This window comes from Mauremys reevesii, linkage group 25 (assembly GCF_016161935.1).
Source record: "Mauremys reevesii isolate NIE-2019 linkage group 25, ASM1616193v1, whole genome shotgun sequence".
Classification (NCBI taxonomy): domain Eukaryota; kingdom Metazoa; phylum Chordata; order Testudines; family Geoemydidae; genus Mauremys; species Mauremys reevesii.
The window spans coordinates 16,222,993-16,249,451 of record NC_052647.1 but is presented as its reverse complement, the minus strand read 5'-3'; the positions used below and the strand labels follow the sequence as shown (position 1 = coordinate 16,249,451).

At 66.3% G+C, this 26,459-nt stretch overlaps 2 protein-coding genes and 2 long non-coding RNA genes across 4 annotated transcripts; 3 read left to right on the top strand and 1 right to left on the bottom strand.

Moving 5' to 3' along the window:
- Positions 1 to 542: 542 nt before the first annotated feature.
- STAT2 (signal transducer and activator of transcription 2) lies at positions 543 to 12,823 on the top strand (the record flags this gene model as incomplete). Its single annotated transcript, XM_039514731.1, has 22 exons — positions 543 to 706; positions 1,060 to 1,225; positions 1,304 to 1,402; positions 1,643 to 1,735; positions 1,933 to 2,048; positions 3,788 to 3,869; positions 4,235 to 4,383; positions 4,840 to 4,998; positions 6,194 to 6,286; positions 6,539 to 6,598; positions 6,869 to 6,889; positions 7,876 to 7,969; positions 8,265 to 8,321; positions 8,613 to 8,696; positions 8,778 to 8,876; positions 9,195 to 9,330; positions 10,467 to 10,516; positions 10,613 to 10,701; positions 11,038 to 11,177; positions 11,476 to 11,664; positions 12,040 to 12,097; positions 12,433 to 12,823. Coding segments are annotated over exons 1-22 (2,556 nt in total), but the record flags the coding sequence as incomplete, so codon positions are not given.
- Positions 12,824 to 12,828: 5 nt separating this feature from the next.
- LOC120391472 lies at positions 12,829 to 14,768 on the top strand. Its single transcript, XR_005591347.1, has 2 exons — positions 12,829 to 12,956; positions 13,171 to 14,768. It is a non-coding gene; the product is annotated as an uncharacterized LOC120391472 (long non-coding RNA).
- Positions 14,769 to 14,819: 51 nt separating this feature from the next.
- On the bottom strand, positions 14,820 to 17,961 carry IL23A (interleukin 23 subunit alpha). Its single transcript, XM_039514730.1, has 4 exons — positions 17,788 to 17,961; positions 15,969 to 16,061; positions 15,451 to 15,594; positions 14,820 to 15,210 (listed from the first exon to the last, which is right to left on the bottom strand). The coding sequence occupies exons 1-4, from the start codon at positions 17,959 to 17,961 to the stop codon at positions 15,058 to 15,060; spliced, it is 564 nt and encodes a 187-aa protein (XP_039370664.1). The 3' UTR covers positions 14,820 to 15,057.
- Positions 17,962 to 19,877: 1,916 nt separating this feature from the next.
- LOC120391473 lies at positions 19,878 to 24,506 on the top strand. Its single transcript, XR_005591348.1, has 2 exons — positions 19,878 to 20,014; positions 23,859 to 24,506. It is a non-coding gene; the product is annotated as an uncharacterized LOC120391473 (long non-coding RNA).
- The last annotated feature ends 1,953 nt before the right edge of the window (positions 24,507 to 26,459 follow it).

Below are 26,459 nucleotides of genomic sequence, written 5' to 3'. Positions count from 1 at the left end.
AAATGCCCCCTAGTTCCGGCCCTAACTTCCGCGCCAGCCTCAGGGACAGGCACTGGCTGGCTGGGGGGCGCTGGCTCCAATCCGGCCCCAGGGTGAGGACTGGCTGAGGGGGGGGTGGGGGGACACGGGGCCTGTCCTCTGGGGGCGCTGGCTCTGATCCGGCCCCAGGGCGGGGATTGGCTAGTGGGGGCGGGGGATGGGAATGCCAACCACCAAAATAAGGCATCACTAATGTAGCTGCATCCACCAGCCAGGAGCAGCGACCCCAGATGTGGTGGGCAGGGACGGGGGGGGGCGGGTTCCGCCACATCTGGGCCTCTCTATGGTTCTAAGAACAGCCTGGGGGGAAGCTGGGCCCTGTCCCCTGGGGAGCCCCCATGCCAGCCAGTCCCCACCCTGCGGCTGGATCGGAGCCGGCAGCCCTGAGAGGGGAAGGGCCCCGTGTCCCAGCCTCTGGCCCGGGGTCCTCGTCCTGCTGGTGCCCTGGGCTGGATGTGAAGGGGGGGCCCCCGCTCACCCGCTGCCCTGGTTTGCCTTCCCAGAGGGGGGGCGGAGACGCCGGGGACGGCCCCACCATGGCCCAGTGGCAGGAGGTCCAGCAGCTGGAGAAAGCCTACCTGGAGCAGGTGCACCAGCTGTACTCGGAGGACCACCTGCCCATGGAGGTGCGGCAGTACCTGGCTCCCTGGCTCGAAGACCAGAACTGGTAACTGCGGGGCCGGGGAGGGAAGGGTTAATGGGGGGAGGGTCGGCAGCTGGGATCCGCAATCCGCAGGTGCAGGGGTTGTCGTGGAGGGTGGTGTCTGATTTGGGGGCTCGGGGGGAGGGGAAAGATGCCCCCCTGATGTGAGGGAAGGGAGAGCAGAAGGCTGGTGGCTCTCCAGGAATTAGCTCAGCTGGGGGCACCCCCGGGTGCCTCTCCCGGTGTGGCCCCATGGATCCCCTGTTGGAGTTGTGGGGAACAGGCAGGAGAGGGACCCTCCCCCCCGTCAGTGTGGGGTCGCCCGGGAGCTGGCTGTGGCTGGGGCTCTGCAGTGCGCCCCCTTGTCTCTGCCCCAGGAGCCGGGCGGCCGAGCCCCCCGCGGCCGAGCCCCACTCTTCCCAGGCCCACATGCTCTTCCAGACCCTGCTGGCCCTGCTGGACGACCAGTACAGCCGCTTCGGGGCCAGCGAGAACGACTTCGTGCTCAAGCACAACCTGCGCAAATCCAAGCTCAACCTGCAGGTAGGGAGCGGGGTGCTTGGGGGGGTGGGGGCTGTGCCCAGCCCCACTCACCCACCCCTCCCCTGTGCTCTCTTCCAGGCCAGGTACCAGGAGTGCCCGGAGCAGCTGGCCAATGTCATCGCCAACCTGCTGCGGGAGGAGAAGGCCATTCTGAGCCGGGGGCTCGCGGCCCAGCAGGTAAGCGGGGCCGGGGGGCCGATCCGGGGGCTCGTGGTATTCCCCCCTCCCCCACGCCCCTGGCTTTCCGCAGCACAGCGCCCCCTAACACCGCATATGGGGAGAGCCCCTGTCCTGGGTATCCGTCTCCTCCCCTGGGACCTTGCCCCCCCCCGGCCTGCGGCTGGCTGTGTCTGTGGGGTGGGGCAGAGATCCCAGCGTGGGGCTAAAAGGGGCCTGTCTCTTGTGCCCCCCCTGCAGGCCGCAGCTCAGCCGCCAGCCAGTGCCCCCATGGAGACGGACCGGCAGCAGAAGATCGAGCGGCGCCTGGCGGAGGCCAAGGCAGCGGTGCAGGTGGGTCCGGGGTCCGGCTATCGCGTAGGGAGCCTGGTGTGCTGCCCCCGTCCCCGCCCGGAGCTGGGTTTGAACCTACGACCAGGTGGCTCCATACCCCAGGGCCCAGCCCCCGTGCCAGCCGGCAGCCTGGCTGTGCCCATGCCCGTGCCCCAGGCGCTCCCTGCCCCTGAACCGGTTCCCTTGCCCCCCCCCAGGAGCTGGATCGCGAAGTGCGGCACCTGGAGGAGCTGCAGGACACCTTCGACTTCCGCTATAAGCTGCACCGTATGGTTGGTGAGGAGCCCGGGCGGGCAGAGAGTGGCAGGGCCAGGCTGGCTGGCGGGGGGGAGGTAACGGGGCAGAGATGGGGGCCGAGCAGCACTGGGGGCGAGGGGTAGTCGGGGGGGTGGAGGGGGTCCCCCCTGCCTGCTCTACCCCAGCGTGCTGGAGCGGCCAGGCTGGGGGGCGCTGGTGAGCACGGCAGGTGAACAAGGTGTCCCGGAGCCCCCGGGCGCTGCTCTGGAGCTGCTCCCCACCAAGCCAGGCAGGACTCTGGGAGCCTCCTCTCCCTCGGAGCAGCCTGTCTGCAGGGCAAGGAGCTCCCACGGCTTCACCTCCTGGGTCTCTCCTTGGAGCATTCAGCATCCTCTGCCCTCCGTGCGCTTCCCCCAGCGAGTCCGCCCAGGCGGGGTCCTGGGGGGGCCACAGGGTCCTGCCCCCCCACTGCGCAGTCAGACGTGACTCTCAGGCAGCCAGGAACACAGAGGTTTATTCGATGCCAGGAACAGGGTCTAACACAGAGCTTGTAGGAACAGCGAACCGGACCCCTCAGCCGGGTCCATTCTGGGGGGCAGTGAGCCAGACACCCCCGTCTGCCCTCACTCCTCGTCCCCAGCCAGCTCCAGAGTAACAGCCCCTCCAGCCCCTCCTCCTCTGCTCAGCTCCTTTCCCCGGCCAGGAGGCACCTGACCCCTTTGTCTCCAACACCTTCAGCCGGCACCTTGCTGGGGAGGGGCCCAGGCCATCAGTTGCTAGGAGACAGTGCCAGGCATTCAGGTGCACTGGCCCCTTGCTCTGCAGCAACCACACCCCCTGACCCCACCACCTGGATATTAAGAACTGCAGAGGGGACACTGAGGCACCAACACCGTATTCAGAGAAAACATTAAGAACGTTCCCAGTTCGTCACACAAGGGCAGAGCCAGGCCAGGAAGGCCCCGGGAGGAGGTGGGGGGTGACTTGGAGAGGAGAGCTCCTCCCCAGAGCCAGCGCTGCCCTCTCTGCCCCGGCTGAGGCCTCCTGTTCTATGGGCTGGGGTTCAGCAGGGGGCGCTCTCCCCTGTCAGTCATGCTGCCCCCCCCATCACAGCAAGGAGCTAGCGGGAAGGGGGTCAGTAGGGGGCGCAGCAGGGGGTGCTGTGCTGCAGGGGGCGGGGGCACAGCAGGGGGCGCTGTGCTGTGGGGGCACAGTGGGGGCGCTGTGCTGCTGGGGGCACAGCAGGGGCGCTGTGCTGTGGGGGCACAGCGGGGCGCTGGGGCACAGCAGGGGGCGCTGTGCTGCGGCAGGGGCACAGCGGGGCGCTGTGCTGCAGGGTGGGGCACAGCAGGGGCGGAGGGCGCTGTGCTGGGGGGCACAGCAGGGGTGCTGCGCTGCAGGGGCGGGGCACAGCGGGGCGCTGTGCTGCGGGGGTGGGGCACAGCAGGGGCGCTGTGCTGTGCTGTGGGGCACAGCAGAGGGCGCTGTGCTGCAGGGGTGGGGGCACAGCAGGGGCGGAGGGCGCTGTGCTGTGGGGGGCACAGCAGGGGCGCTGGGGCTGTGCTGCAGGGGGCACAGCAGGGGCGCTGTGCTGCGGGGGGCACAGCAGGGGGCGCTGCGCTGCGGGGTGGGGCACAGCAGGGGCGCTGTGCTGTGGGGGCACAGCAGGGTGCTGCGGGGGGCACAGCAGGGGGTGCTGCGCTGCAGGGGGCGGGGGGCTCTCCCCACACGTGGCGCTAGGGGACAGGTTCTGACCCGTGGCTGCCGTTGGTGTCGCCGCCCCCGCCGTCACCGCGCCTGTCGCCGTCTCCCCAGCGAGCAGCGCCCCAGCCCCGACCTGGCCCGCCAGACGGAGCAGCTGCAGGCCATGCTGAACAACCTGGACCGGAGCCGCAAGGTGAGGCTCCGCATGGGGCCAGCCCCCTGCTTGGGGGGCCGTCCTGGGGGGGCTCCGTGGGTCCCTGGGGCAGCTGGATCAAGGCGGCAGTCATCCCTCCCCCCCCACACACACCTTCTCTGGGGGCTGTTTTCCGGGGTCCCTTCCCCAGTGGGTCTTGTCCGGATGTGCCTCAGTTTCCCAGGAGCTGCCTCCCAGCTGGGCCGGGCTCAGTGTCGTGTTGGGAGCTGTGCACGGCCGGTCGCCCCGGGGGGGCTGGCGCTTTCCCCATGGGGTTCTCGCTGTCGCCCCCGGCGGAGCTGGCAGGAACCGCCCCCCCCCCCCGGTGGGTCGCCTGGGGTCACAACGGACAGTGTCTCTGGCAGGATGTGCTGGCCCGGGCGCAGGAGCTGCTGGGCCGCTGCGAGACGCTGCGGGATTTCCTGCTGGAGGAGCTGGCCGAGTGGAAGGACCGGCAACGGAAGGCCTGCATCGGGGCAGCCTGCGACGCCAGCCTGAGCCGCCTGGAGACCTGGTAGGGGGCGATTGGGGCCCCCCCCCGGGAGTCTGGGACCCTTTCACCAGCTGGGGGAGGGGGTCAGGCACCGGGCAGACCCCGAAGCCGAGCGCAAACCCTAGGCTGGCTGTCCAGTCTGCAGTTCGAGGTCCCCAGCCCAGCGAAACCCCCCGGCGTCCCAGCCAGCCCCTGGGGCTCTGCGGCCTGTCTCCCTCCCTCGGCACAGAAGTTCAGGTGACTCCCCGTCCCAAGGGCCAGGCACTTCCCCCGGGATCCGGCGCCGGCGGTTTATTAACTAGGGAAGAGGAACGAGCGAGTGTTTGCCTGGGGGGAAGCGGGTCACACGGGCCGACACCGACCCAGCCGCTCTCTGGGGACGTCCCCCCCGGCTGGCCCGGGCCGGCTCGTGTGTATCCCGCTGGGTGAGGCGGCTCCCCCGCCCCCCGGGCTGACCCGGCTCCTCTCCGCCCGCAGGTTCACGGGGGCGGCCGAGGTGCTTTTCCAGCTCTGGCGCCTCCTGCAGGCCCTGGGTGACCAGCATGTCAAACTCACCTACCAGCACGACCCGCTGGCGACACAGCGACCCCTGCTGGAGAGCCGGCTGCAGGAGCAGCTCTCCTGCCTCTTGAGGAGGTGCTGGGGGGAGGGGGGGCTGCCTCAGAGGACCCTGGGTGTGTGGGGCTGGTGCATGGGGCAGGGGCTGCCCTAGGAGCATGGGGGTGGGGCTGGTGCATGGGGGAGCAGGGGCTGCCCCTAGGAGCATGGGGGGGCTGGGATGATGGTGGGGGGGGGCAGGAGGCTGCTCCTAGGAGCATGGGGGTGCATGGGCGACTGGTACATGGGGGTGGGGGGCTGCCCCACCAATGTTGTACTTAAAGTGCTGCACAGGATCTTTTCGGGGGAATAAGGCAAAACGCCACATTGATTGGTAATACACGTAGCAATCAACACTGTATCATACGCATAGGAGATATTACACACACACACACACACACACACACACACACACACACACACACACACACACACACACACACACACACACACACACACACACACACACACACACACACACACACACGTCTGGTTGTTGTTACCAATGAGTTGCTCCCCCTAACCGCACTGGCCAGGTGAGTCCGAAGGGGGAGGGCTGGAGCCGGATCGATGCTCCATGTTGACAAGATGAGACTCTGGGTCCTGTGCAAGACCCCCCCCCCTTATAGCAGCTTCCCTCTGACACAAATCTGCACCACGTTCAACGTCTGTCTGTGTCCGTGGGTCCTTTGTGCTGCTGCTTTCTGGGGGTTGCCCCAGTGCTGCACAGAGGGTGTCCCAAAGCAGGTGCTCGCTGCTCACCCCACGGCGTCAGTACGTCGGCTCCTCTTCAGTGAACCCCCGGACCCGCTTCATTGTTCCTGGGTCTGGCTTCCAGCCCCTCGCCAGCTGCCCGGAGGTGCTGCCTTCCAGCCTTTAGCCGCTCACCCCTCGTTCATTCAACAGGGCCATTGATGGGGGCGGGGGGGGGGGGATCTTATTCTACTCTTAGCAAAAAGACATTTTTTGAACATTCTCCCAAGGCTCAGTACAGAGTTTCCGTATAAGGATCTGATACAAAGTTGTGGGCAAACAGGCATAATACGAAGTCGTGAAAGTTAGGTGCAGATGCTTAATGCAGAGACAGCCGCATGGGGGGGGGGGTTCTTGGAGCAGAGACCGGCCAGCTCAGGCCAGAGGAGTGGGGGGTCGCTGGGCTAGGTGGTATTTGGGGGGGATTGAAGCATGTTGGGGGCACCCTGGGGTGCTAACACCTCCCTCTCCCCCCCCCCAGTGCCTTTGTGGTGGAAATCCAGCCCATCATGCCGTTCCCCAACCGGAGGCCCCTGGTGCTGAAAACTGGCAGCAAATTCTCCGTCCGTGCCAGGTGAGCCCCCCCTCCCCGACCGCGGTGCCCGTCCATCCCTGACCATCCTGGGGTGGGGGGGCTGGTGCTTACTCCACAGTCTCCCCCCCTCCCAAGGTAGATCTCTGCTTCTGGCCCAGGCAGGATGGGCCCCATTGGGAGCAGGTGCTAGAGGGGGAGGGACGCTGAGCCCTGGGGGAGTGTCATCGTCGTCGTCCCTCCCCCCACCCCTGCCAGGCCAGAGGCCAGGGTGACGGGCTCCTCTCCCCCCAGGCTCCTGGTCAAGCTGCAGGATCGAAGCCATCGGCTGGAGGTGAAAATCGTCCTTGACCAGTGAGTCATGCCCCCCCCCGTGAGGGCCTTAACCCCCTTCCCCCGGGGCCTGGACGCCAGCCCAGCCACAAGGCAGGGAGCCCAGTGGGTGGGGGGCAGGGGACAGGCGGCTCGGCCTGGGGGATGGAAACCCTGCTTGGGGCGGGGGCGCTCCAGAAGCCCTGCGGGGGGGGGGGGGCAGGCTCGGGAAGCCCTGCAGGGGGGTAGGGGGACAGGGTCCCCGGTGAAAGCAGCTGATTTACTGGTGGTGTCCTGTGTTTCCTCCTGCAGGCATCCCCCCGACGTGAAAGGGTGAGTGCCAGGCCGGCACCTTGGGGGGACTGGACGGACTGGGACACGGGGCCTGTCCCCTCTAGGGGGCGCCGGCTCCCACCCGGCCCCGGGGCAGGGACTGGCTGGCTCGGGGGCAGAGGGGGGAACGGGGCCTGTCCCCTCTAGGGGGCGCTGGCTCCCACCCGGCCCCGGGGCAGGGAGTGGCTGGCTCAGGGGTGGGAATGGGGCAGGGCCTGTCCTCTAGGGGCGCGGGCTCCCACCCGGCCCCGGGGCAGGGATTGGCTGGCTCAGGGGGGCAGGGAATGGGGCAGGGGCCTGTCCCCTCTGCGGGGCTCTGGCTCCCACCCGGCCCCGGGGCAGGGATTGGCTGGCTCAGGGGGGCAGGGAATGGGGCAGGGGCCTGTCCCCTCTAGGGGGCGCTGGCTCCCACCCAGCCCCAGGACAGGGACTGGCTGGCTCAGGGGGGTGGGGAATGGGGCAGGGGCCTGTCCCCTCTGGGGGGCGCTGGCTCCCACCCGGCCCCAGGGCAGGGACTGGCTGTCTCAGGGGGGCGGGAAATGGGACACGGGGCCTGTCCCCTCTAGGGGGCGCTGGCTCCCACCCGGCCCCAGGGCACGGACTGTCTGGCTCGGGGGCAGATGGGGGAACGGGGCCTGTCCCCTCTAGGGGATGCTGGCTCCCACCCAGCCCCGGGGCAGGGATTGGCTGGCTCAGGGGCAGATGGGGGAACGGGGCCTTTCCCTTCTAGGAGCCGGGGGCACCAGCCCTGATCTGGCCCCGGGGCAGGGATCCAGTTTGTTCCCGGCACCGGCTCTGCTCCAGCCGAGGTGCCTGGGGCTGAGAGGGTTCTTGTCGCTCTCCTGGGTATTTACCGGGCACCCGTCACCGGGGTCTCTGGCCCCGCCCAGCCAGGACCTTGCTCCGGCCCGGACTCGAACCCGGGTCTCTGCCCCAGTGCGGCCCGGCCGGCCTCACGGCCCCACCCCTCTCGCGTCTCCCCGCAGGTTCCGGAAGTTCAACATCCTGACGTCCACCAGCAAGACGCTGGTCCAGGACGATCCGCAGATGGAGGGGCTGGTCTGCGACTTCCGGCACATAGTACGGGCCTGGCGCGGGAGGGCCCGGACGCCTGGGTTCCCAGCTTGGGGAGGGGGAGGGGCTGGGGTGCTGAGCCCGGATGCCTGGGTTCCCAGCTTGGGGAGGGGGAGGGGCTGGGGTGCTGAGCCCGGACGCCTGGGTTCTCAGTGGACGGGGGAGCAGAGGGCGGCTGGGGTGCTGAGCCCGGACACCTGGGTTCTCAGCTTGGGGAGGGGGAGTGGGGAGCCCTGCCCCAGGCAGGTGGTTCGGCCCCGTGCTGCGGGCAGGGGCCGAGCGCTGACTCTCTCCTTTGCAGTCGCTGAAGGACCAGAGGGCCGGGGCCTCAGGCAAAGGCAGCAAAGGTGCCAGCGAGGTGGGTTTCCTGCGCGTGCCCGGCCGGGGGGGGGGCTGGCGCCTGGGGGGACCAGCCCAGGGCAGAGCTGGGCGGGGGGAGGAGAGCTGGCAGTGGGGGGCTTCTCCCTGGGGGGGCTTCTCCCTGGGGGGGCCCCCTGCTGCCCCTGGATGTGCCCAGCCCCCCTTCAGCCCCCTCCCCCTGCTGGGTCATGACCTCCCTCACGAACCCAGACCCAGTGCGGGCGCCCCTCTGCAGGGACCCCCGGGGGGGCCAGACCCCCAGCTGACCCCCCACCCCCCTCTGTTGCAGGGCCTGCTGGCCATCACGGAGGAGCTGCACCTCATCACGTTCACACTGGACTATAAGTACCAGGAGCTGGCGCTGGAGCTGCAGGTGGGTGAGGAGGGGCTGGGGGGGGGTGAGGGTGTCTCGTTCGCTCCCCCTCCCCCTCTGACAGCTCTCCCCTCCCCCCAGACATCCACCCTGCCTGTGGTGATCATCTCCAGCAGCAACCAGTTCTCCAGCGCCTGGGCCTCCGTGCTCTGGTTCAACATGCTCAGCCCAGACCCCAAGGTGAGGGGCTCCCCCCCCCCCCCGGGCAGGCCAGCGTCACGGCTGCTCTGCCTGATTGGGGACTGGGGGGGGCGGGGGGGTCAGGACACCACAGTGGGTGGGGGCATCTTCCTCACGTTTGGTTCGGCCCAGGGTGGGCTGCGTCCCCCCCCCCCGTGGCTCTGCCCAAGTGTGGGGGCCCCTTGCAGCCACGTCCCTGTGGCCCGTACGCCCCCCCTCCCCCATGCCGCTCCAGCAGCGGGGCCTGGTGGGGCCCCGATCTGGTTCTGGGGTGTCCCAGCCCCCCCTCCCCCACTAACCCCTGCTCTCTCCCCGCAGAACCAGCTGTTCTTCTCCGCGCCGCCGGCCGCCTCCTGGGCCCAGCTGGCCGAGGTGCTGAACTGGCAGTTCTCAGCCGCCACCGAGCGCGGGCTGGACAAGGAGCAGCTGCACATGCTGGCGGAAAAGCTCTTTGGTAACGGGAGTGGGGGGAGTGGGGGGTCAGCACCTGGCTAGCACCCCCAGGGGCTGCAAGGCAGAGACTCCTCGGGGGGGGGAAGGCCCAGGCCTCTGGGGTCTCTGGGCAGCGCTGAGGGGAGAGCGAGCCTAAAGTCCCTGGGGCTCAGAGCAGCTGGGCCGGAACCCCTGACCTCTGCACTGCCCCCTCCCACGTGTGTGGGGTGGGCAGCGAGGGTGGGGGGAATGGCACAGGGCGTGCCAGGACGCCTGGGTTCTCCTCCCGAGTCTGACCTTGGGGGAGTCGCGTCTTCTCCCTGTACCCCACTTTCCCCTCTGCAGCGTCGGGGGGGGCGATTGTGATGGGATCCCCGGGGTGAAGCCTGGGACTGTGGCAGCACTGTGCCCCCGTGAACTCACTAATCTGGGCGGTCTCTCACAATGCCTTACTGGTGACAAGCAGCAAACCCCTCCGGGGGCTGCGATCACCTCAGCACAGCCGCATGTGGAGTCCCACACCCAGCTAGATTGTGTGAATGCTCCCAGAGCCACTCGTGAACCACACATGAGGCACCCGCCAGCTCCCAGCACCGTTCCCCAGGAAGATACCGTCCTGCGCCGCTCCAGGGGGGACGTACCCCAGCCTTTGCCAAGCTGAGCAAAGCCCCTTACCTGACACTTCAGGCAAAGGCGCTGGCAGAGACGAGCACACGGACTGACGACGAAAGAGGGATTTTAAGTGACGGGCAAAAAGTCAGAGTTCGTTACCAAGAGAAAAGACGACCTAAGCCCGCAGTCCGGACTCTCAACCCTATTAGATGGGGCAACGTTTTCCTCCCCCCACGGGATTCTTGTCTCCTGCCATGAGTCACTGAATTGTATTTTCTCTGCTGGACGATGGCGGGTGACGTCCGTTCAGGCCCCCCCCCCCACCACCCCGGGCGTTGTCTCTGGAGAGCCGCTCTGCTGCTTTCCTCTGCCCTGATGATACACACACAAGCTGGGGGTTCCAGGGCGCTCCCCCGAGAACGGAAGGTCACAGCCATGGTCCCTGCTGGGGGGGTCGGTGCTGAGTCTGGGGAGGGGGACGAGGCCCCCCAGAGAAGCTGCATTAATCCACCCTGCCATTTTCTCCCTCCCGCCCCCATCTTAAAGGGCCGGAAGCCACCCCTGCCAGCACTCTGACCTGGGCCAAGTTCGCCAAGGTAAGCGGCTGCTGAGTGCGGCTGTCCCCCCCCCCCCTCGCCTCTCCGCCCCACCCCGAAACCTCCCTTCAGCCTCTCGCCTCCTCTCTGCTGCAGGACAACCCGCCCTGCTTCTCCTTCTGGACCTGGCTGGACGGGATCCTGAACCTGATCCGAGACCACCTGGCCCAGCTCTGGAAGGATGGGTAGGGGGGGCCGGGAGGGGGCGGGGATGGGGGGAGGGATCTGAGCAGTGCATGGGGTGCCGGCTCCCCCGTCTGGTCAGGCCCAGGAACTGCAGCTGCTCCCCCCACTGGCTTTCCCCAGACCCTGAACCGGGGCCGGCTCAGCCCATTACAGGGGTTTGTGTGTAGGGGCGGAGGAGGATTTAGGGGAGCAGACGGGGGGGCCCCCAGGTAAAGGGGACAGGGGCTGTGCAGCCCCGGAGGAGTGAGGACCCCAGGTGGGGAGGGGGCGCTGGGGGGGCTCCTCGAGGGGGCCCTGCCGGCGGCTGACCCGGGCTCCACTCCGCTCCCCTCCAGGCACATCATGGGCTTCGTGAGCCGCAAGCGGGAGCGGCAGCTGCTGAAGAGGAAGCAGATGGGCACCTTTCTGCTGCGCTTCAGTGAGAGCAGCCGCGAGGGCGGCATCACCTGCAGCTGGGTGGAGCCCGGGGAGAAAGGTGGGTCTTCCCCAGGGCGCGGCCCCCTGCCCCCCAGGCCCGGAGCCAGGCGCTTCTGGTGCCGGGAAGAGAACCCAGGAGTCCAGGCTCCCAGGCCCCTGCGCCCCTCGCTGGACGCCATTTATCGTGGGGCAGGGCCGGTGTTACCTAATGGTTGGAATGGGACATTGTGAATTCGGACTCCTGGGTTCTCCTCCCGGCGCTGGGAGATCTTGGTGCAGCCTGTCCCGTCTCTGGGGCTCTCCCTGGCAGTGACAACTCCCCCCCACACACACACCCCGCTATTCCCCCGCCCCAGGTCAGCCCAAGGTCCGGTCTGTGGAGCCCTACACAAAGATGGAGCTGACGTCGCTGCCGCTGCCTGACATCATCCACGACTACCAGCTGGTGGCTGCCGAGAACATCCCCGAGAACCCCCTCAAGTTCCTGTACCCCGGCACGCCCCGGGACGAGGCCTTCGGGAAGTACTACACCGAGAGGAGGGAAGGTACCGGCCGCTGGCCTCCCACCGCAGCCCCTGGGCCCCCCCCCGCTCTGCCGGTGCCCCTCAATCCCGACCCACAGCCCCCTGCTAGCCCAGCCCTGGGCTCCCCACCCCACAGCTGTGCCAGTGCCCTTCAATCCCGACCCGCAGCCCCTGCTAGCCCAGCCCTGGGCCCACCCTGCTCTGCCGGTGCCCCTCACTCCCAACCCTGGTACAACACTCACGGTTACTCTATTTGCGGCCTAGGTGAGAATTGGTGCCTGGCTGGTTCGGTGGCAGGGGTGGGGAGGGTCTCACCGGGGAGGGGACTCTCCCTGGGGCATGTTTCCACCTGGGCTCCCCTCTCTCTGACCCCTCTGTTCTTCCCCCTTCCCCCAGTGGACCTGCTGGAGCAGAGGAAGTACCTGAACCGGCGCCTGATCCGAGTGTCCTCCAGGTGAGGGAGCCGGACGCCGGGGTCCTTGCGTGCTGGCCTGCCCCAGCCCTGCAGAGGAAGTACCTGATTTCTCCCCTCCCCCATCCAAGGGCCCAGCCCCTCTCCCTGGCCGGGCTGCCCCACTGCCGCAGGAGCTCCCCAGGGGGACTCCCAGCTACGCCCCCTCCCCTCCCCTCCCTAGTCGGGGCTACGCAGCCCTTCGAATCCCCTCCCCACCACCACCCTTCAGAGCAGCTCCTGCTGGGCCTGGGGCTTGGCCTGGGTGGTTGCCCCATTCCCGAGAGCATCCCCTCCCCCGCCGCACACCCTCTAAGCCAGGCCCCCTCTCTTCCTAGGCAGCCGCATGAGCCGTGGCTTCCAGAGGACATGGTAGCGGCACCTCCTGCAGCTGAGGGGCTGGCAGCCAATCACCTGGAGGCGCTGGAGCCGGGGGCCAATCGACTGGAAGCGCTGGAGCCAGGGGCCAGTCACCTGGAGCCGCTGGAGCTGGGGGCCAATCACGTGGAGGCGCTGGAGCCGGGGGCCTATGGGCTGGAGGCACTGGGATTGGGGGCTTATGAACTGGAGTCACTGGAGGTGGGGGCCAGTCACCTGGAGGCGCTGGAGCCGGGGGCCTATGGGCTGGAGGCACTGGGGTTGGGGGCCTATGGGCTGGAGGCGCTGGAGCCAGGGGCCAATCACCTGGAGGCGCTGGAGCCGGGGGCCAATCACCTGGAGGCGCTGGAGCCAGGACCCAGTCGGCTGGAGGCGCTGGAGCCGGGGGCCAATCACCTGGAGGCGCTGGAGCCGGGGGCCAGTACTCAAGAGGCGCTGGAGGCGCTAAAGCAGGAACTGGACCTGATGAGCTTTGATCGGGCTGGTGAGTCTCCAGTTCCTGTCCCGGGGGATGGGGAGGGCGCTTGGCACCAAGAGGGTGGGGGGAGTAAAGAGGCCAACCCCCCCCCCGTCCAGCTCTGGGGGTGCCCCTCACTCCCGACCCGCAGCCCCTGCTGTCCCAGCCCCTGTTGTGTCCCTTTTCCCCAGGCCCTGCGCCCCCCCCGGGTCCCCTGAGCCCGGCTCCCCTTCTCTTGCAGGCTCCAACGTGCTCCGAGGCGGAGACCCCTACCTGCCCCCGCCGGCCGACATGCCCCCCCCTGTGCTGCCTGGCAACGCCTTGTTCCTGGGGGCCAACGACCTCCCCCCACTCCACGTCGACTCCAAGGACTTCCAGTGACAGCGTCTGCCCCTCGCTGGGGGGGCTCAGAGGCCAGGGCCTGTTCCCCAGCCCCCCCGTGTATGGGGGGGTGGCCCTGGCTCTGCCCTCCCCTGCCTTCCGGGTAGGCCCCGGGGCATCCGTGGTCCCTGGGGCGGGGGGTTCTCAGGCCTTCCTGTCCTTAGTGGTGGGGTGCAGGTGGCTCCCCCGGGGGTGAGACGAACTCTCTCTCTCTCTCTCTCTCTCTCTTGTAAATAAACCTCCCCCCCCCAGCTCGCTGTGGTGCTGTTTGGGGGGGGGGTTCCATGGCGTCTCGGGAGGATCCCCTGAACTGTCCATCCCCCTTGTGTGGGGGCCGTGTGCGGGCTGCACCCTCCTGCTCCCCGGGGCTGTTGTGCTCTGGCTGGCCACCAGAGGGCACCGTGCCCTCTCCTACCGTCCCCGCCCCCCCTCCCCCACGGGTTGCAGGGGTGGGGGGTCCCCCCACCTGGAGGGGAGCCCCTGGCCCTTCGCCAAAGCGGAACTCGGCTCCCCTCAGGCCAGGAGCAGGGCCCTGGCTGGCGGCCGGGGCCTGAGCGCTGGGCTGGTTCTGGGGCAGGGGGGGCCTGGAGTTGGATGTGGGGAGAAGCAGGGAGGGCTGAGCCCGGGGGGAGGGGTGTGTGTGTGTGTGTGTTACCAGCCCCCCTCCCCCCCCAGGGGGTGCGCTAGGGGCTGGGGCTGGCTTGAGGTTTCCCAGGGCGTCAAAGCTGGGACCAGACCCCAGGCGTCCTGCCCCTCGGTCCATCCGTGTCCCCCCTGCCCCTCAACCACGCTGCCTCCTCCCGAAGAGGGGGCCCAGCAGAGCAGGGAGGGCGATGCCCCTGGTGATGGGCAGAAGCCCCTGCCCCTGCCCCTGCCCTTGGAGAGGCCCTGGCTCATTCCCGGGGAGCTCGGGGGGCTGAGCTGGGGCAGGAGGGCTGGGTGTTCGTCTCTGAGATGGTACTGGCCTGAGCTGGGTGCTGTGGCCCTTGCAACCCCCTGCTTCTCTCCCCCCCCCACCCCCGGTGCCAGCCATGTGGCTGGGAATTTTTTATAATATTTTGTATGATGACCGTGTGTGCCTCAGTTTCTCCATGTGCTGCATAGCTAACTAGGTGCCGGGGGAAAGGGTTACTCGCAGCCACCCAGGCGTGGCTGATACTCGGCTGGCTGGGGCCCAGAAGACAACGGCCCTGGTCAGGGCCCCTCTGCAGGAAGCCGGCCAGGTGGGAGCAGCTGGAGAACAAGGAGCCGAGGAGGAGGAGGGCGGCCAGGGACCCAGCTTTGCCCGGGACCAGAGGAAAGGACGGCGGAGGGCCAAGGACCAGTGTTAAGTGGGGGCTGCTGGAAGCCACAGACTCTGCGGGGCTGGGGCTGAGCGTGTTGGGCTCCGGACTGACCCCCGAGGACTTTCCCTTCTCTGTGCTGCCGCGAGGTGTGTAATAAACCCCCCGAACAGCACGAGGCGCAGACCAGTCTGTACAAGTCAAACTCCTTTAATAGGCACTGGCGGCTGCGGAGCCGATAAATAGCATAAATAGCCCCCCAGCGGGGGCATAAATAGACAGCGGCTGCTCATAAATAACCCAAGGGCCGGGCAATAAATACACGGGGTGGGAGGGGCGTTTATACGATAAACACAGAGTCCAGAAGCGGGCGGAGCTCAGGCCGGCGCTGGGTTCCCTTCGCCGGGCGCCCGCTGCGGGGCTGGACTCGGCTCCGGCGCTCCTGGAGAAATGCTCCCCCCGGCCTAGCGGGTGGCCGCGCTGTGGGCAAAGACCCGCGCCATCACGGCCGAGAAGGAGCGGAGCTGGTGGAGGATGCGGCGCCGGAGCAGGGGCCGTTCCCAGGGCTGGCTCTGCTGTGGCGGGGCCGCCGACCCCTCGGCGAAGCTGCCGTCCTGCTGGGTGAAAGGACAGTGGGGTTACGCTGGGCGCCGTGGCCCCCGGCCCGGGAGGTGGAACCAGCCCTAACCCCCCCGCCCCCCAGGCTGGCACAGGCCTTGGAAGATGGCACTGGGTGCTTGGGGGGGCCCCCCTAGGGGGGAGCTGACGGGCCCCTGGCTGCTGCTGGGGGGTTATTCCCCCTCCCCCCATCGCCCCGGGTGGGCCCAGCCCCCCTCCCCCCCGGGGGCCCCTCTCACCTGGACAAGGCTGGTCAGCTGGGCCAGGGCGCCCTGTAGTGTGGCCACGGGGCTGGGGTCCGGGCCCCCCACCTCGGCGAAGACGTCGGAGCCCAGCAGCGCCCGGTAATGCTGCAGGGCCTCGCGGATCCGGCGCAGGCAGCTCTGGGGATGGGAGGGGGGCATGAGGCAGTGTTGGGGGGAGCCCCTGTCCCTGCTGCTCCCCACCCCCAACTAGGGGCTTGTTCCCGAGTCCAGGGGGATCGTGGCTGGGGGAGACCCAGGCCCAGCTATGGGGGAGATCAGCCCTGCCCCACCCCGCAGTCCCCCTCATTCACTGAGCACATTATTGGAGGGGGGGCTGAATGATTATTTTCTACGCCCATCTCCCACCCTGCCCCCCAGCTCGCCCATCTGCCCTGCCCCTCTCATCCCTTCAGCTCGCCCGTCTCCCCCCAACAAGCCCCTCTGCCCTGCCCCCTCTTCCCCCAGCTCGCCCGTCCGTCCCCCCCGACCCCTGTGGCCCGTTGGGCCGGTACCTGGTCAGAGCCCAGCTTGTTGGGGTCGCAGTTGTCGCTGCAGCGGATCTGGGGGGTCAGGTCCTCGCTGGTCTTCTCCTCCACCAGGTTCATCTGGTTGGGGAACAGCAGAGCTCTGGGTCAGCCTGGCCTGGGGCTGGGGCCAGCTGCTCCCCCCGCAGCCCCCCCCATCCATCGCCGCAGCCCCCCCAGCTACCCCCCTCCATCCATCGCCGCAGCCGGGTCTCTCGCAGCCCCCCCACTTCCATTCATCACCCCAGCTGGCCCCTCATCTCCATCCATCTCTCCAGCTGCTCCCCCCACAGCCCCCCACTTCCATCCATCACCCCAGCTGGCCCCTCATCTCCATCCATCACCCCAGCTGCTCCCCCCACAGCTCCCCACTTCCATCCCTCACCCCAGCTGGCCCCTCATCTCCATCCATCACCCCAGCTGCTCCCCCCATAGCTCCCCACCTCCATCCATCACTCCAGACGTCCCCACAGCTCCCCCGACATTTCCCCATTCATTGCCATTCAGCTGCTGCACACTTCTCCGTGCACCTGCTCCTCGCCCCCCTCCCCACATGGGCCCAAGGGGGGCTCACCCCCTAGATGGATGCAATACCAGCCCCTCCCCCTGCCCTCCAAGTTGTCCCAGGCTGGCGCCTCCCAACCCTGAGATCCCAGCTCAGAACCGGGAGAGTCCCATGCGCTGGGGGTTTTTTTAGACACCTTGTGAATTTCTGGAGCTGTTTCCTGGAGTGGTCACGTTCCCCCAGCCTATCCACACACCCCCTCCCCCGTCTGTCCGTCCGTCACTGGACACGTTCCCCCAGCCCGTCCACACACCCCCCGTCTGTCCGTCCGTCACTGGACACTCCACCCAGCCTGTCCACACACACCCCGTCTGTCTGTCCATCACTGGACACCCTCCTCCCCGCAGCCTGTCCACACACACACCCCGTCTGTCTGTCCGTCACTGGACACCCCACCCGTCCTGTCCACACACACCCCGTCTGTCCATCAGCCACTGGACACCCTCCTCCCCACAGCCCGTCCACACACGCCCCGTCTGTCCATCCGTCACTGGACACAGTCCCCCAGCCCCTCCACACACACATCCTGTCTGTCTGTCCGTCCGTCACTGGACACCCCACCCAGCCCGTCCACACACATCCCGTCTGTCTGTCCATCACTGGACATGTCCCATCCGCAGCCTGTCCACACACACCCCGTCTGTCCGTCCCTCCGTCACTGGACACCGTCCCCCAGCCCCTCCACACACACACACCACGTCTGTCCGTCCGTCCATCACTGGGCACCCCCCTCCCTGCAGCCTGTCCACACACACACACCATCTGTCCATCCGTCCCTGGACATGTCCCCCCCAGCCCATCCATACCCCCCATCTGTCTGTCTGTCTCTAGCCGTCCGCCCCCAGCCATCTCACCCCATATCTCCACCCTCCTCCCGTCTGTCTGTCTGTCCAGCCCACCCTGGCTGGCTGTCGGAGCTGGAGCCCCGTGTGTTCTGTCGCTCCTGTCGCTGGTGCTGCCCATGTGCAGAAAGCCCCTTTCTAGCTGACCGCCGAGCTGCTGAGGGGGCTGGACCCACGGCCAGACAGCAGCCAGGCGAGTGCCCCCAGCTGGCTCGGCTCTGCCTGCCCTGCAGAGGTCAAGCCCATCCCCGTGGCCTCTGAGCACTTCCCAGGCTGTGAGGCAGGGCAGGGCCGTCTGTGGCTGGGACCCTGGAGCCCAGAGGGTGCAGCCCCCCAGCTGGAAGGAGCTCCCCTTCCCCCCCCGGCAGCCCTCCACCAGTCCCTGCCCGGCCCCGCTCACCGAGCTCATGTGGCCCTCGAGGTCCCAGGCCAGCTTGTTGACCTGGCTGGAGAAATGCTTGCAGAGCTGCCAGTCGGGGCCGGGGGCCCCCAGCAGGGCCCTCTCCCGGGACGCAGCCAGCAGCCCCAGGAAGCAAAGGAGGGTGCTCGGCCAGTGGCTCCTGAGGCACTGCATGTCGCTTGTCCCCGTGGGTTGCTGTGTGGGGCACTAGGCTGGACCTGGCTGTATTTATGGGCTGCAGGTGACTCAACAGGCAGGTGGGGTTTCCCCTGGGATAGCAGGTAGCACCCCCAAGGGATGGTGTCAGCTTCAGCCCCAGCTGAGCACGATGTCATCGTGGCCCGAGGCCGGTTACTGCGAAATCGCTGCCTCCCCACGAAAGCAGAAGCGATACCGGGGTGGGGGGGCAGCGGGACCCAGGGATCGCATCAGCTCCTCAACTCCCTGTGGCTCCCCACAGAGAGCGACACTTGTGGGGCGGGGGACACCAGGCGGCTCCCAAATCCCCCATTGTGCCCCCTCTCCAAACCCAACAAACCCCAAGGTATTTTCTTACCGCTAAGTATGTCATCCCAGAGTCAGCGACGGGCGCCAGACCCTGGAGTCCTGGCTCCAGCTTCCTGCTCTAAGTACAAGACCCAGAGTCCTGGCTCCCAGCCCCCCTGCTCTAACCCTTAGACCCCACTCCCCTCCCAGAGCCGGGAATAGAACCCAAGAGTCCTGAGTCCCAGTCCCCCACCTCCGCGCTCTAATCACTAGACCCCATTCCCCTCCCAGAGCCAGGAATAGAACCCAGGAGTCCTGGCTCCTAGCCCCCCCTGCTCTAACCCTTAGACCCCACTCCCCTCCCAGAGCTGGGGAAAGAACCTAGACCCCACTCCCTTCCCAGAGCCAGGAATAGAACCCAGGAGTCCTGAGTCCCAGTCCCCCACCTCTGCCCTCTAATCACTAGACCTCCACTCCCCTCCCAGAGCCAGGAATAGAACCCAGGAGTCCTGGCTCCTAGCCCCCCCTGCTCTAACCCTTAGACCACACTCCCCTCCCAGAGCTGGGGACAGAACCCAGGAGTCCTGGCTCCCAGCCCCCCGCCTCTAACCCACCAGACCTCACGCCCCTCCCAGAGCTGGGGATAGAACCCAGGAGTCCTGATTCCTGGGTTCCTGCACTGGACCCTCCTGCGCCCTCTCAGCTCACCCAGTTATGCCCCCCCACCCCGCTCCCCAGCTGAGCTCACAGGCCTCAGTTTCCCTGGCGCACACAGCTATTGGGCAGTGTCCGCTGTTATTTGGGTGGGACGTGGTTGAGAACCCCAGCGATCAGGCGGGGTCGGGGGGGGGCCTCTGGGCTGATTCAGTGAAGGTCTCCCCAAGGCATCGAACATCAACCCACAGTAACCCCCTTCGCAATGCTCGCTGCCCAGCGTGGGGCCGGGCCGGGAGAGGGGTGGAGGGGGCTTTCCCATGGGGAAGCGAGTGGGGGGGGGCTCATCCCACCAGTGGGGAGCTGCGCTCAGCTTAATTTCAAACCAAGGAGGAATGAGGAAAAAAACATGGAGGGCAGGGGGCAAAGTGATGGAGTGGGGGGCAGGGGTGAAGGGACAGGACCCTGGGGGCAGGGGCGAAGGGGGTGGGGGTGGCTTGAGCAGGGGCAAACGGATGGAATTACTTGGGGGGCAGCAATGTGGCAGGGCACGGGGGGCAGAGGGTCCTGGGGAGGTGGGGGGATTGACACCTCCCATGGTGAGAGGGATCCGAGAGCCATGGGGCTGGGGGCTGGCACTGGATGAAGGGGGCTCAGGACGATACCATCTTAGAGACCCCCAGCAGCCCCTGCACCCCCACAGGCTGATCTGTCCTTATGCTGCCCTGGGACCCCAGCTCCAGGTGGGGGCCGCTGATGCCTGGGGGCCCACCCAGCAGTACCATGGGGATGTGGGGGTTAGGGCTCCTCCACCCCATAGGTAAGTGGGGCTGGTGGGGAGCAGAGCACTCAGTCTATGGGGACGCCTGCTTAGCAGGGCGGGGGCTGGGCACTTCCCCCCCCCAGGGTGCCGGGTATTCCAGGCCTGTCACAATCCAGGAATCCTGGGCGCCCGCCTGGCAAGGAAAACACAGCGGGGCCGGCGCCCGGCGGGGGCGGGTGAGGGCAGCCCGGGAAGGAGCCACTTCCTCCCGCTGCGGCCGGGAGGGGGGAGCGGGGGGGCAAGTTCCCCTGGAGCCATGGACAGGTGAGGCGCCAGGGACCGGCCTTCGGGCACCTGGGCACCGCCGGGGCCAGGCGCTGACGCCAGGTCCTCACGGGCCTTGGGGGGAGAGGGGGAAATGGGGGGAGAAGCACAGGGGCAGTGTGGGGTGGAGGGAAAAGAGGGAGCACAGGGAGGGGTAGCATGGGGGGCAGAGGGATGGGGACATGAGGGGTGAGAGGGGCTTGAGGGCTCAGGGAGGGGATGGGGAGAATGGGGGCAGAGGGGGCACAGGAAGGGAAGGGAGGATGAGGGGCTGAGGGGAGCACAGGGAGCGGGGAGGATGATGGGGCTGAGGGGTTAGAGGGGAGCACAGGGAGGAAGGGGCACATGGGGGCTGAGGGGAGCACAGCGAGGGGAGGAGGGTGCGCATGGAGGGCTGAGGGGGCACAGGGAGGGGAGGGGAGCAGGGGCTGAGGGGAGCACAGAGAGTGGGGTGAGGATGAGGGGCTGAGGGGTTAGAGGAGGAGCACAGGGAGGAGGGGCGCATGGGGGCTGAGGGGGCACAGGGAGGAGAGGGGAGCAGAGGGGCTGAGGGAGCACAGCGACGGGAGGGGGCGCATGGAGGGCTGAGGGGGGCACAGGGAGGGGAGGGGAGCAGGGGCTGAGGGGGCACAGGAGTGGGGGTGAGGATGAGGGGCTGAGGGGTTAGAGGGAGGAGCACAGGGAGGGGAGGAGGCGCATGGGGGCTGAGGGGGCACAGGGAGGAGAGGGGGAGCAGAGGGGCAGAGGGGGCACAGCGAGGGGAGGAGGGGCGCATGGAGGGCTGAGGGGGCACAGGGAGGGGAGGGGAGCAGGGGCTGAGGGGGCACAGAGAGTGGGGCAAGGATGAGGGGGCTGAGGGGGGGCACAGAGAGCAGGGGGAGAATGAGGGGGCTGAGGGATTAGAGGGGGGAGCACAGGGAGGGGAGGGGGTGCATGGGTGGCTGAGGGGGGTATGGAGAACGGAGGGCGAGGATGAGTGGGCTGAGGGGGCACAGGGAGGGGAGGAGTGGGCGCATGGGGGCTGAGGGGAGTACGGGAGGGGAGGGGAGCAGGAGGGCTGAGGGGACACAGAGAGCGGGGGAGAATGATGGGGCTGAGGGGGCACAGGGAGGAGGGGCGCATGGGGGCTGAGGGGAGCACAGGGAGGAGGGTGCGCATGAGGGGCTGAGGGGAGCACAGGAGGGGAGGGGAGGAGGGGTGCATGGAGGGCTGAGGGGGCACGGAGGAGGGGCGCATGGGGGCTGAGGGGAGCACAGGGAGGGGAGGGGAGCAGGGGCTGAGGGGGCACAGAGAGTGGGGCGAGGATGAGGGGACACAGAGAGCGGGGGGAGAATGATGGGGCTGAGGGATTAGAGGGGGGAGCACAGGGAGGGGAGGGGAGGGGGTGCATGGGCGGCTGAGGGGGGTACGGAGAACGGAGGACGAGGATGAGTGGGCTGAGGGGGGCACAGGGAGGGGAGGGGGAGAATGAGGTGGCTGGAGGCAAAAGGGGGTTCACGGGGGCTGAGGGTCGAGGGGGCATGAGGGGGCACAGGGAGCAGAGGGAGAGCATGGGGGGCAGAGGGGCGAGAGGGGGGAGCATGGGGGACACAAGGAGCAGAGGGGAGCGGGGTGGCCCCACAGCAGCGCCAGCTGGGAGCCCGTTATCCGGCCAGGCCGGGTGCAGAGAGCTTGGCCGCCCCACACGCTGCCCCCTCACTCCTGTGCCCCCCAGTGCCCGGTGGCAGACACGTCCCAGCCCCACGCTGGTGCCCGTCAGCCACCCGCCGCCGTGTGCCGGCCCCCCCACAATCAGGGGACCCCGGGGGGGGTGTTGGCCCAGCGTACCCCCCCCCGCCAGGCTGGTGCCCAACCAGAAAGGAATTCTCCCGGGGAGGCCCCTGCCTTGCCAAGCAGCGGCTTCAGCGCTTTGACGGCCCCGTCTCACTGCAGGGCAAGCGGCCGCAGCTGGCACCACCAGGGGCTTCCCCCTGGGCGCTGGAACCCCTGAGGCTGCCGCAGGCAGCGAGAGCCTCGAAGGAACAAGTGGGAGGAAAAACACCCGCCTTCCTAGAAACCCAGCCACCCTGCCAGGAGTGCCCGGCCCCTGTGTGTGTGTGGGGGGGGGAGGGGACCCCTGCCCCCCCAGTCCAAACCGCCACCGCCCCCCCTTGCCAGCACCCACCGACTGCCCCTTGGCCCCCAACGGCACGCGGCTACGGGCTGGCTCCCCAAGCTCGGGGGAAAACCGGGAGCGGGGGCAGGGAGCGAGGACTCGTTAGCACAGGGAGGGGGGAGAGGAGAGGGGGTGTTGAGTGGCCTTGGCACGTTTCCTGGCAGCCCTTGCCAGCTGGCAGGGCCCCAGGAGCCAGCGAGCGCTGCTTAGGTGCGGGGGGGGGGGGGGAGAGGCGGGAAGGGGAGGGCGCTGGCTGCCGGGTCTCATGGGATTTCCAAGAGGCACGCAGCGAAACCGAGCCCCCCCGCCCGCCGGGCGCAGCAATCCCGCATTGCACAGGCGTGTACTGCACGCAGCTGTGAAATCCTCAGGTTGCAACACAGCCCTTCCCGAGCCCGGCAGGGCCGAAGTGCCAGCTGGGACGATACCCAGGGGATGGGCCAAGGGGGAGTTTTCTGGTCCCGGGGACTCTCCCAGGCTTTCCCCTCAAGCAAACCCCACTCTGGGCTGTGGGGCAATGGTCGTGAAATGGGTCTGGCCTAAATGGGGCAGGGACAGAATTGGGGGAGGGGGCGGGCCTTGAACCCCTCGGGGCTCCCTGTGTTCTGGGGCCTGCCCGGCCCCCCCCCCCCCCCGAGCAGCCGCAGGGCCGCGGTGCCAAAGGGGAAATGGGATGTTATAGTAGACCGACTTCCCTCTCTGGGTTTTTATCAATGGGCTCGCTGATCTCGGCAGGCGTGGAGGGGGAAAGCAGGGGGACCACTGAGGCTAGGGAAATGTGTAGCCTCGGCCTCGCGCCTTTGGGGCAGGGTGGGAACGCCAGCATGGGGCTAGATGGGCCTGTCGGGAGATACAGATTAGAGGCAGATGGGGAGAGAGAGAGAGAAACTGGCTCTTTGCAAACAGAACCCAACCACCCTGTGGGATAGGGCTCTGACCTGGCCCCCTCGTGACACCGCCACCGTCCACCCCCCGGCCCTGAGCCCCTGGGGCTCTGCGGTCCCCCCACCCCAGAGCGCCTGCTTCTGCCGGCGGCGCAGTGAGTTTTCTGGCACCTGCTTCTGATTTCGGCGTGGCCGGGACGGGAGGGGCTGAAGAGAGGGAGTGGAGTAGAGAGAGGAAAAGCAGGCGATGGACAGAGCGGGACTTATGGAGACAAGAATATCCAGAATGACAATGGTAGGGATTAAAGCCACTGACCAGTGACCAGCTCCAGGGAGGACCTGGCCTCTACTCCAGGATGGGGTGGAGGTAGAGGGGGGGTTAAGGAGGAACCTTCCCTGGAGGCCAGTTATCCCAGAACCCCCTCCTGCTGGGTGTCTCGCGCCTCCCTCTTGGACACGGAATGCCAGGCCAGGCCGCCGCACCCAGACACCCACTGGCTGAACCTGTCGCTTTGATCCGTCAGTCAGTCGGGTGAGTGACATGTCACTGGGGGCAGCTCTAGCCAGCGCCTCTCCCATAGAGTCACCCTGGACTTTCCTGCCTCCCTGGTCTGTCAGGTAGGGGGATTCCCTGGTTTCTCTGTGAGCCAGGAGATCCAGCAGCCTAGAGACACGGGAAACCCAGCCGGCAGGAAAGCCCTCAAGGTATTTCAGCACCAAACTCCTATACACCTTTGAGGACCTGGGCCTCACGGCTAAGGACACCCTGGCCCCTGGCCCTCAGGCAGATCTCTTATCCCAGCAGGGCAGGCAGGATGCAGTCTGAAATCGGACGAGGTGTCAGGAACGTACACAGCAAGGGAAACTAGACCAGCGAAATCCAGAGCACAGCCACAGACTGGGATCAGGCAAAGAAAGGGCACTTGTCCTCCACCGTGCGGCATCTCTCTCCCCGGGGGGACAGGTTCCAGTGTGGACTGAGCCATAAGGCGGGTGTGGAAGGAGGAGGCGTCAGGATGTTCAGAGCCGCGCTTGTCGGCTGTTTGCCTGCGGCCCAAAAGGCTCCTGGATTTAGAGTTTGCACCTGACGACACCTATCAAGTATTCTGTACGAGGCAGGAATGCTCTTGGCTCAGGGCATCCTAGGGCCGGCGTGATCCAGGAGGTCAGTGGCCCTTTCTGGCTGGAAACTATGGCTCATTGGCCTGAACAATGAACATAGCCTAACAGAGCATAACACAGAATGTTAACGCAGAAGACAAGTTCCAACGCTGCCTTCCAGGGTCACCAAGGTGATGTCACTCGGGTGGCTAACGCCCGTGGGAGTTAAAGCCCTCTGAGGATCCGGCCCTCGGTATCTCCCACTGGTTGACAGAAAACAGAGATTTCCTAGGAACTTCCTTAATTGGCTTGAACATTTTGTGTCAGTAAATAAATAACCAGAAGCACTGAATTGTAAATAAGTGTCTCCCAAAAGTGAAGGCAAGTTTGTAATAATCTAAATTTAGACTAACTAGTGATACATGATTAATAACCACATACACATCACTGGTGAAATCCCTCCTCTCCCTTGGAGTTTTCAGCCTTTGGGGCATGACACCCCAGGGGGTGGGGAACAGCTGTCAGGAGTTACCAGCAATCGTATGGCTAAAAGGGAAGGGATGGGAAGGGGTCCCAGTATGGAAAAGGTGGCAAACCACCACCTTAGAGCAACAAACCTGGGTTCCTTCTGAAGCCCTAGACATGCCCTTGGAAGCTGGGATGGATGCTGGTTTTTTTCAGGGGTTTGAGAGACCTAAGGAGCCAGCGCATGAGCTCAGCGCGGCTGGTGACTTTGAAGGCATCACTCTGGGTTTATAGCAGTGTCAATGAAGATGACAATCTGGCTCAAGAAGGGTCGCGACCTAGAGCGGCCGTGAGAGGCTAGCGAAAGGCTGCTCATTTGAATAGCCCACCTCTCTACCTGGTAAAGCAACAGACAAGAGCTGGTCTCTTTGGGTAGATGTGATGGGCTACTCGGTTCAGAGGGGACATGATTAGATAGATAGATAGATGGGGTGGATGGGGATAGATAGATAGATAGATAGGTGGATGGGGATAGATAGATAGATGGGGTGAGTGGGGATAGATAGATAGATAGATGGGGTGAATGGGGATAGATGGGTGGATGTAGATAGATAGATGGGGTGAATGGGGATAGATAGATAGATAGATGGGGTGAATGGGGATAGATGGGTGGATGGGGATAGATAGATAGATAGATAGATGGGGTGAATGGGGATAGATAGATAGATGGGGTGAATGGGGATAGATGGGTGGATGGGGATAGATAGATAGATAGATGGGGTGGATGGGGATAGATGGGTGGATGGGGATAGATAGATAGATGGGGTGAATGGAGATAGATAGATAGGTGGATGGGGATAGATAGATAGATGGGGTGAATGGGGATAGATAGATAGATAGATAGATGGGGTGAATGGGGATAGATGGGTGGATGTAGATAGATAGATAGATGGGGTGAATGGGGATAGATAGATAGATGGGGTGAATGGGGATAGATGGGTGGATGGGGATAGATAGATAGATAGATGGGGTGGATGGGGATAGATAGATAGATAGATAGATAGTTATCCTTCACAGGATCAGATGTGGACGACTTATGTCCCAGGAACCAGGTGAGGAATCTGCCCCACTCTGTGCCTTAAGGCTGCCCTGGTCAGGCAACCTCTAGAGGGCAAGTTTGGCATTCACGGCCCATTCATACTTTGCTGGGAGGAAGGGTGGAGGGCTCAGGGGTGATGGGCGTTAATTGCACAGTGGGTAACTGTTAGGGGGACATGACTGAGACCCACCAAACTCATGTCACGGAGGGCTCCCAACCTGGATTTTGGCAGTAAGGATGTCCCCATGAGATGCTGTCTTCTGGACTTGCTTGCTGTGAGTTTCATGCTCCCTGGGGCTCCCCCAGCTCGCCTTCCAGGGATGTTTTTGTTTGAGGGGGGTTATATATAGTTAAATGCCACTATCCTGGAAAACATATAGAAATGGAAAGATACTGGGCATGGTAGAGCTGGGGAAGGCTCTGGGGATGAGGGTGCTGCTGGCCCTTTAAGTCTGCTCGAACTCGCAGCCGTAAATCGGGGGGCTCGGCTCTTTCTGTCCCCTCCGCCTTCCCATCCTGTTCTCTCTACCAAGCTTGCACGGGCCTCTCCAACCTCTTATTCCCGCCTCCACCTCTCTCTGATTGGCCCTCGCCCCTGAGCGTGCTCTCTCATTGGTACCGGCGCCTGCCAGGCGGGGGAAACCCTTAGCTTGAGGAGCGGTTGAGCGGGCGGAGCCAGAGGGGCTGGAAGTTGCCATGGCGGCGGCGGCGGGGGGATGGGACGCGGCTCCGGCCCGGGCG

Excerpts from the sequence above, each read along its gene's own strand:
- IL23A (XM_039514730.1), bottom strand. The coding sequence starts at position 17,961 with ATGCAGTGCCTCAGGAGCCACTGGCCGAGCACCCTCCTTTGCTTCCTG. Across the intron at positions 15,595-15,968 it reads ACAAGCTGGGCTCTGACCAG|AGCTGCCTGCGCCGGATCCG; the intron begins GTACCGGCCCAA and ends TCCCATCCCCAG. Across the intron at positions 15,211-15,450 it reads AGCTGACCAGCCTTGTCCAG|CAGGACGGCAGCTTCGCCGA; the intron begins GTGAGAGGGGCC and ends CCTTTCACCCAG.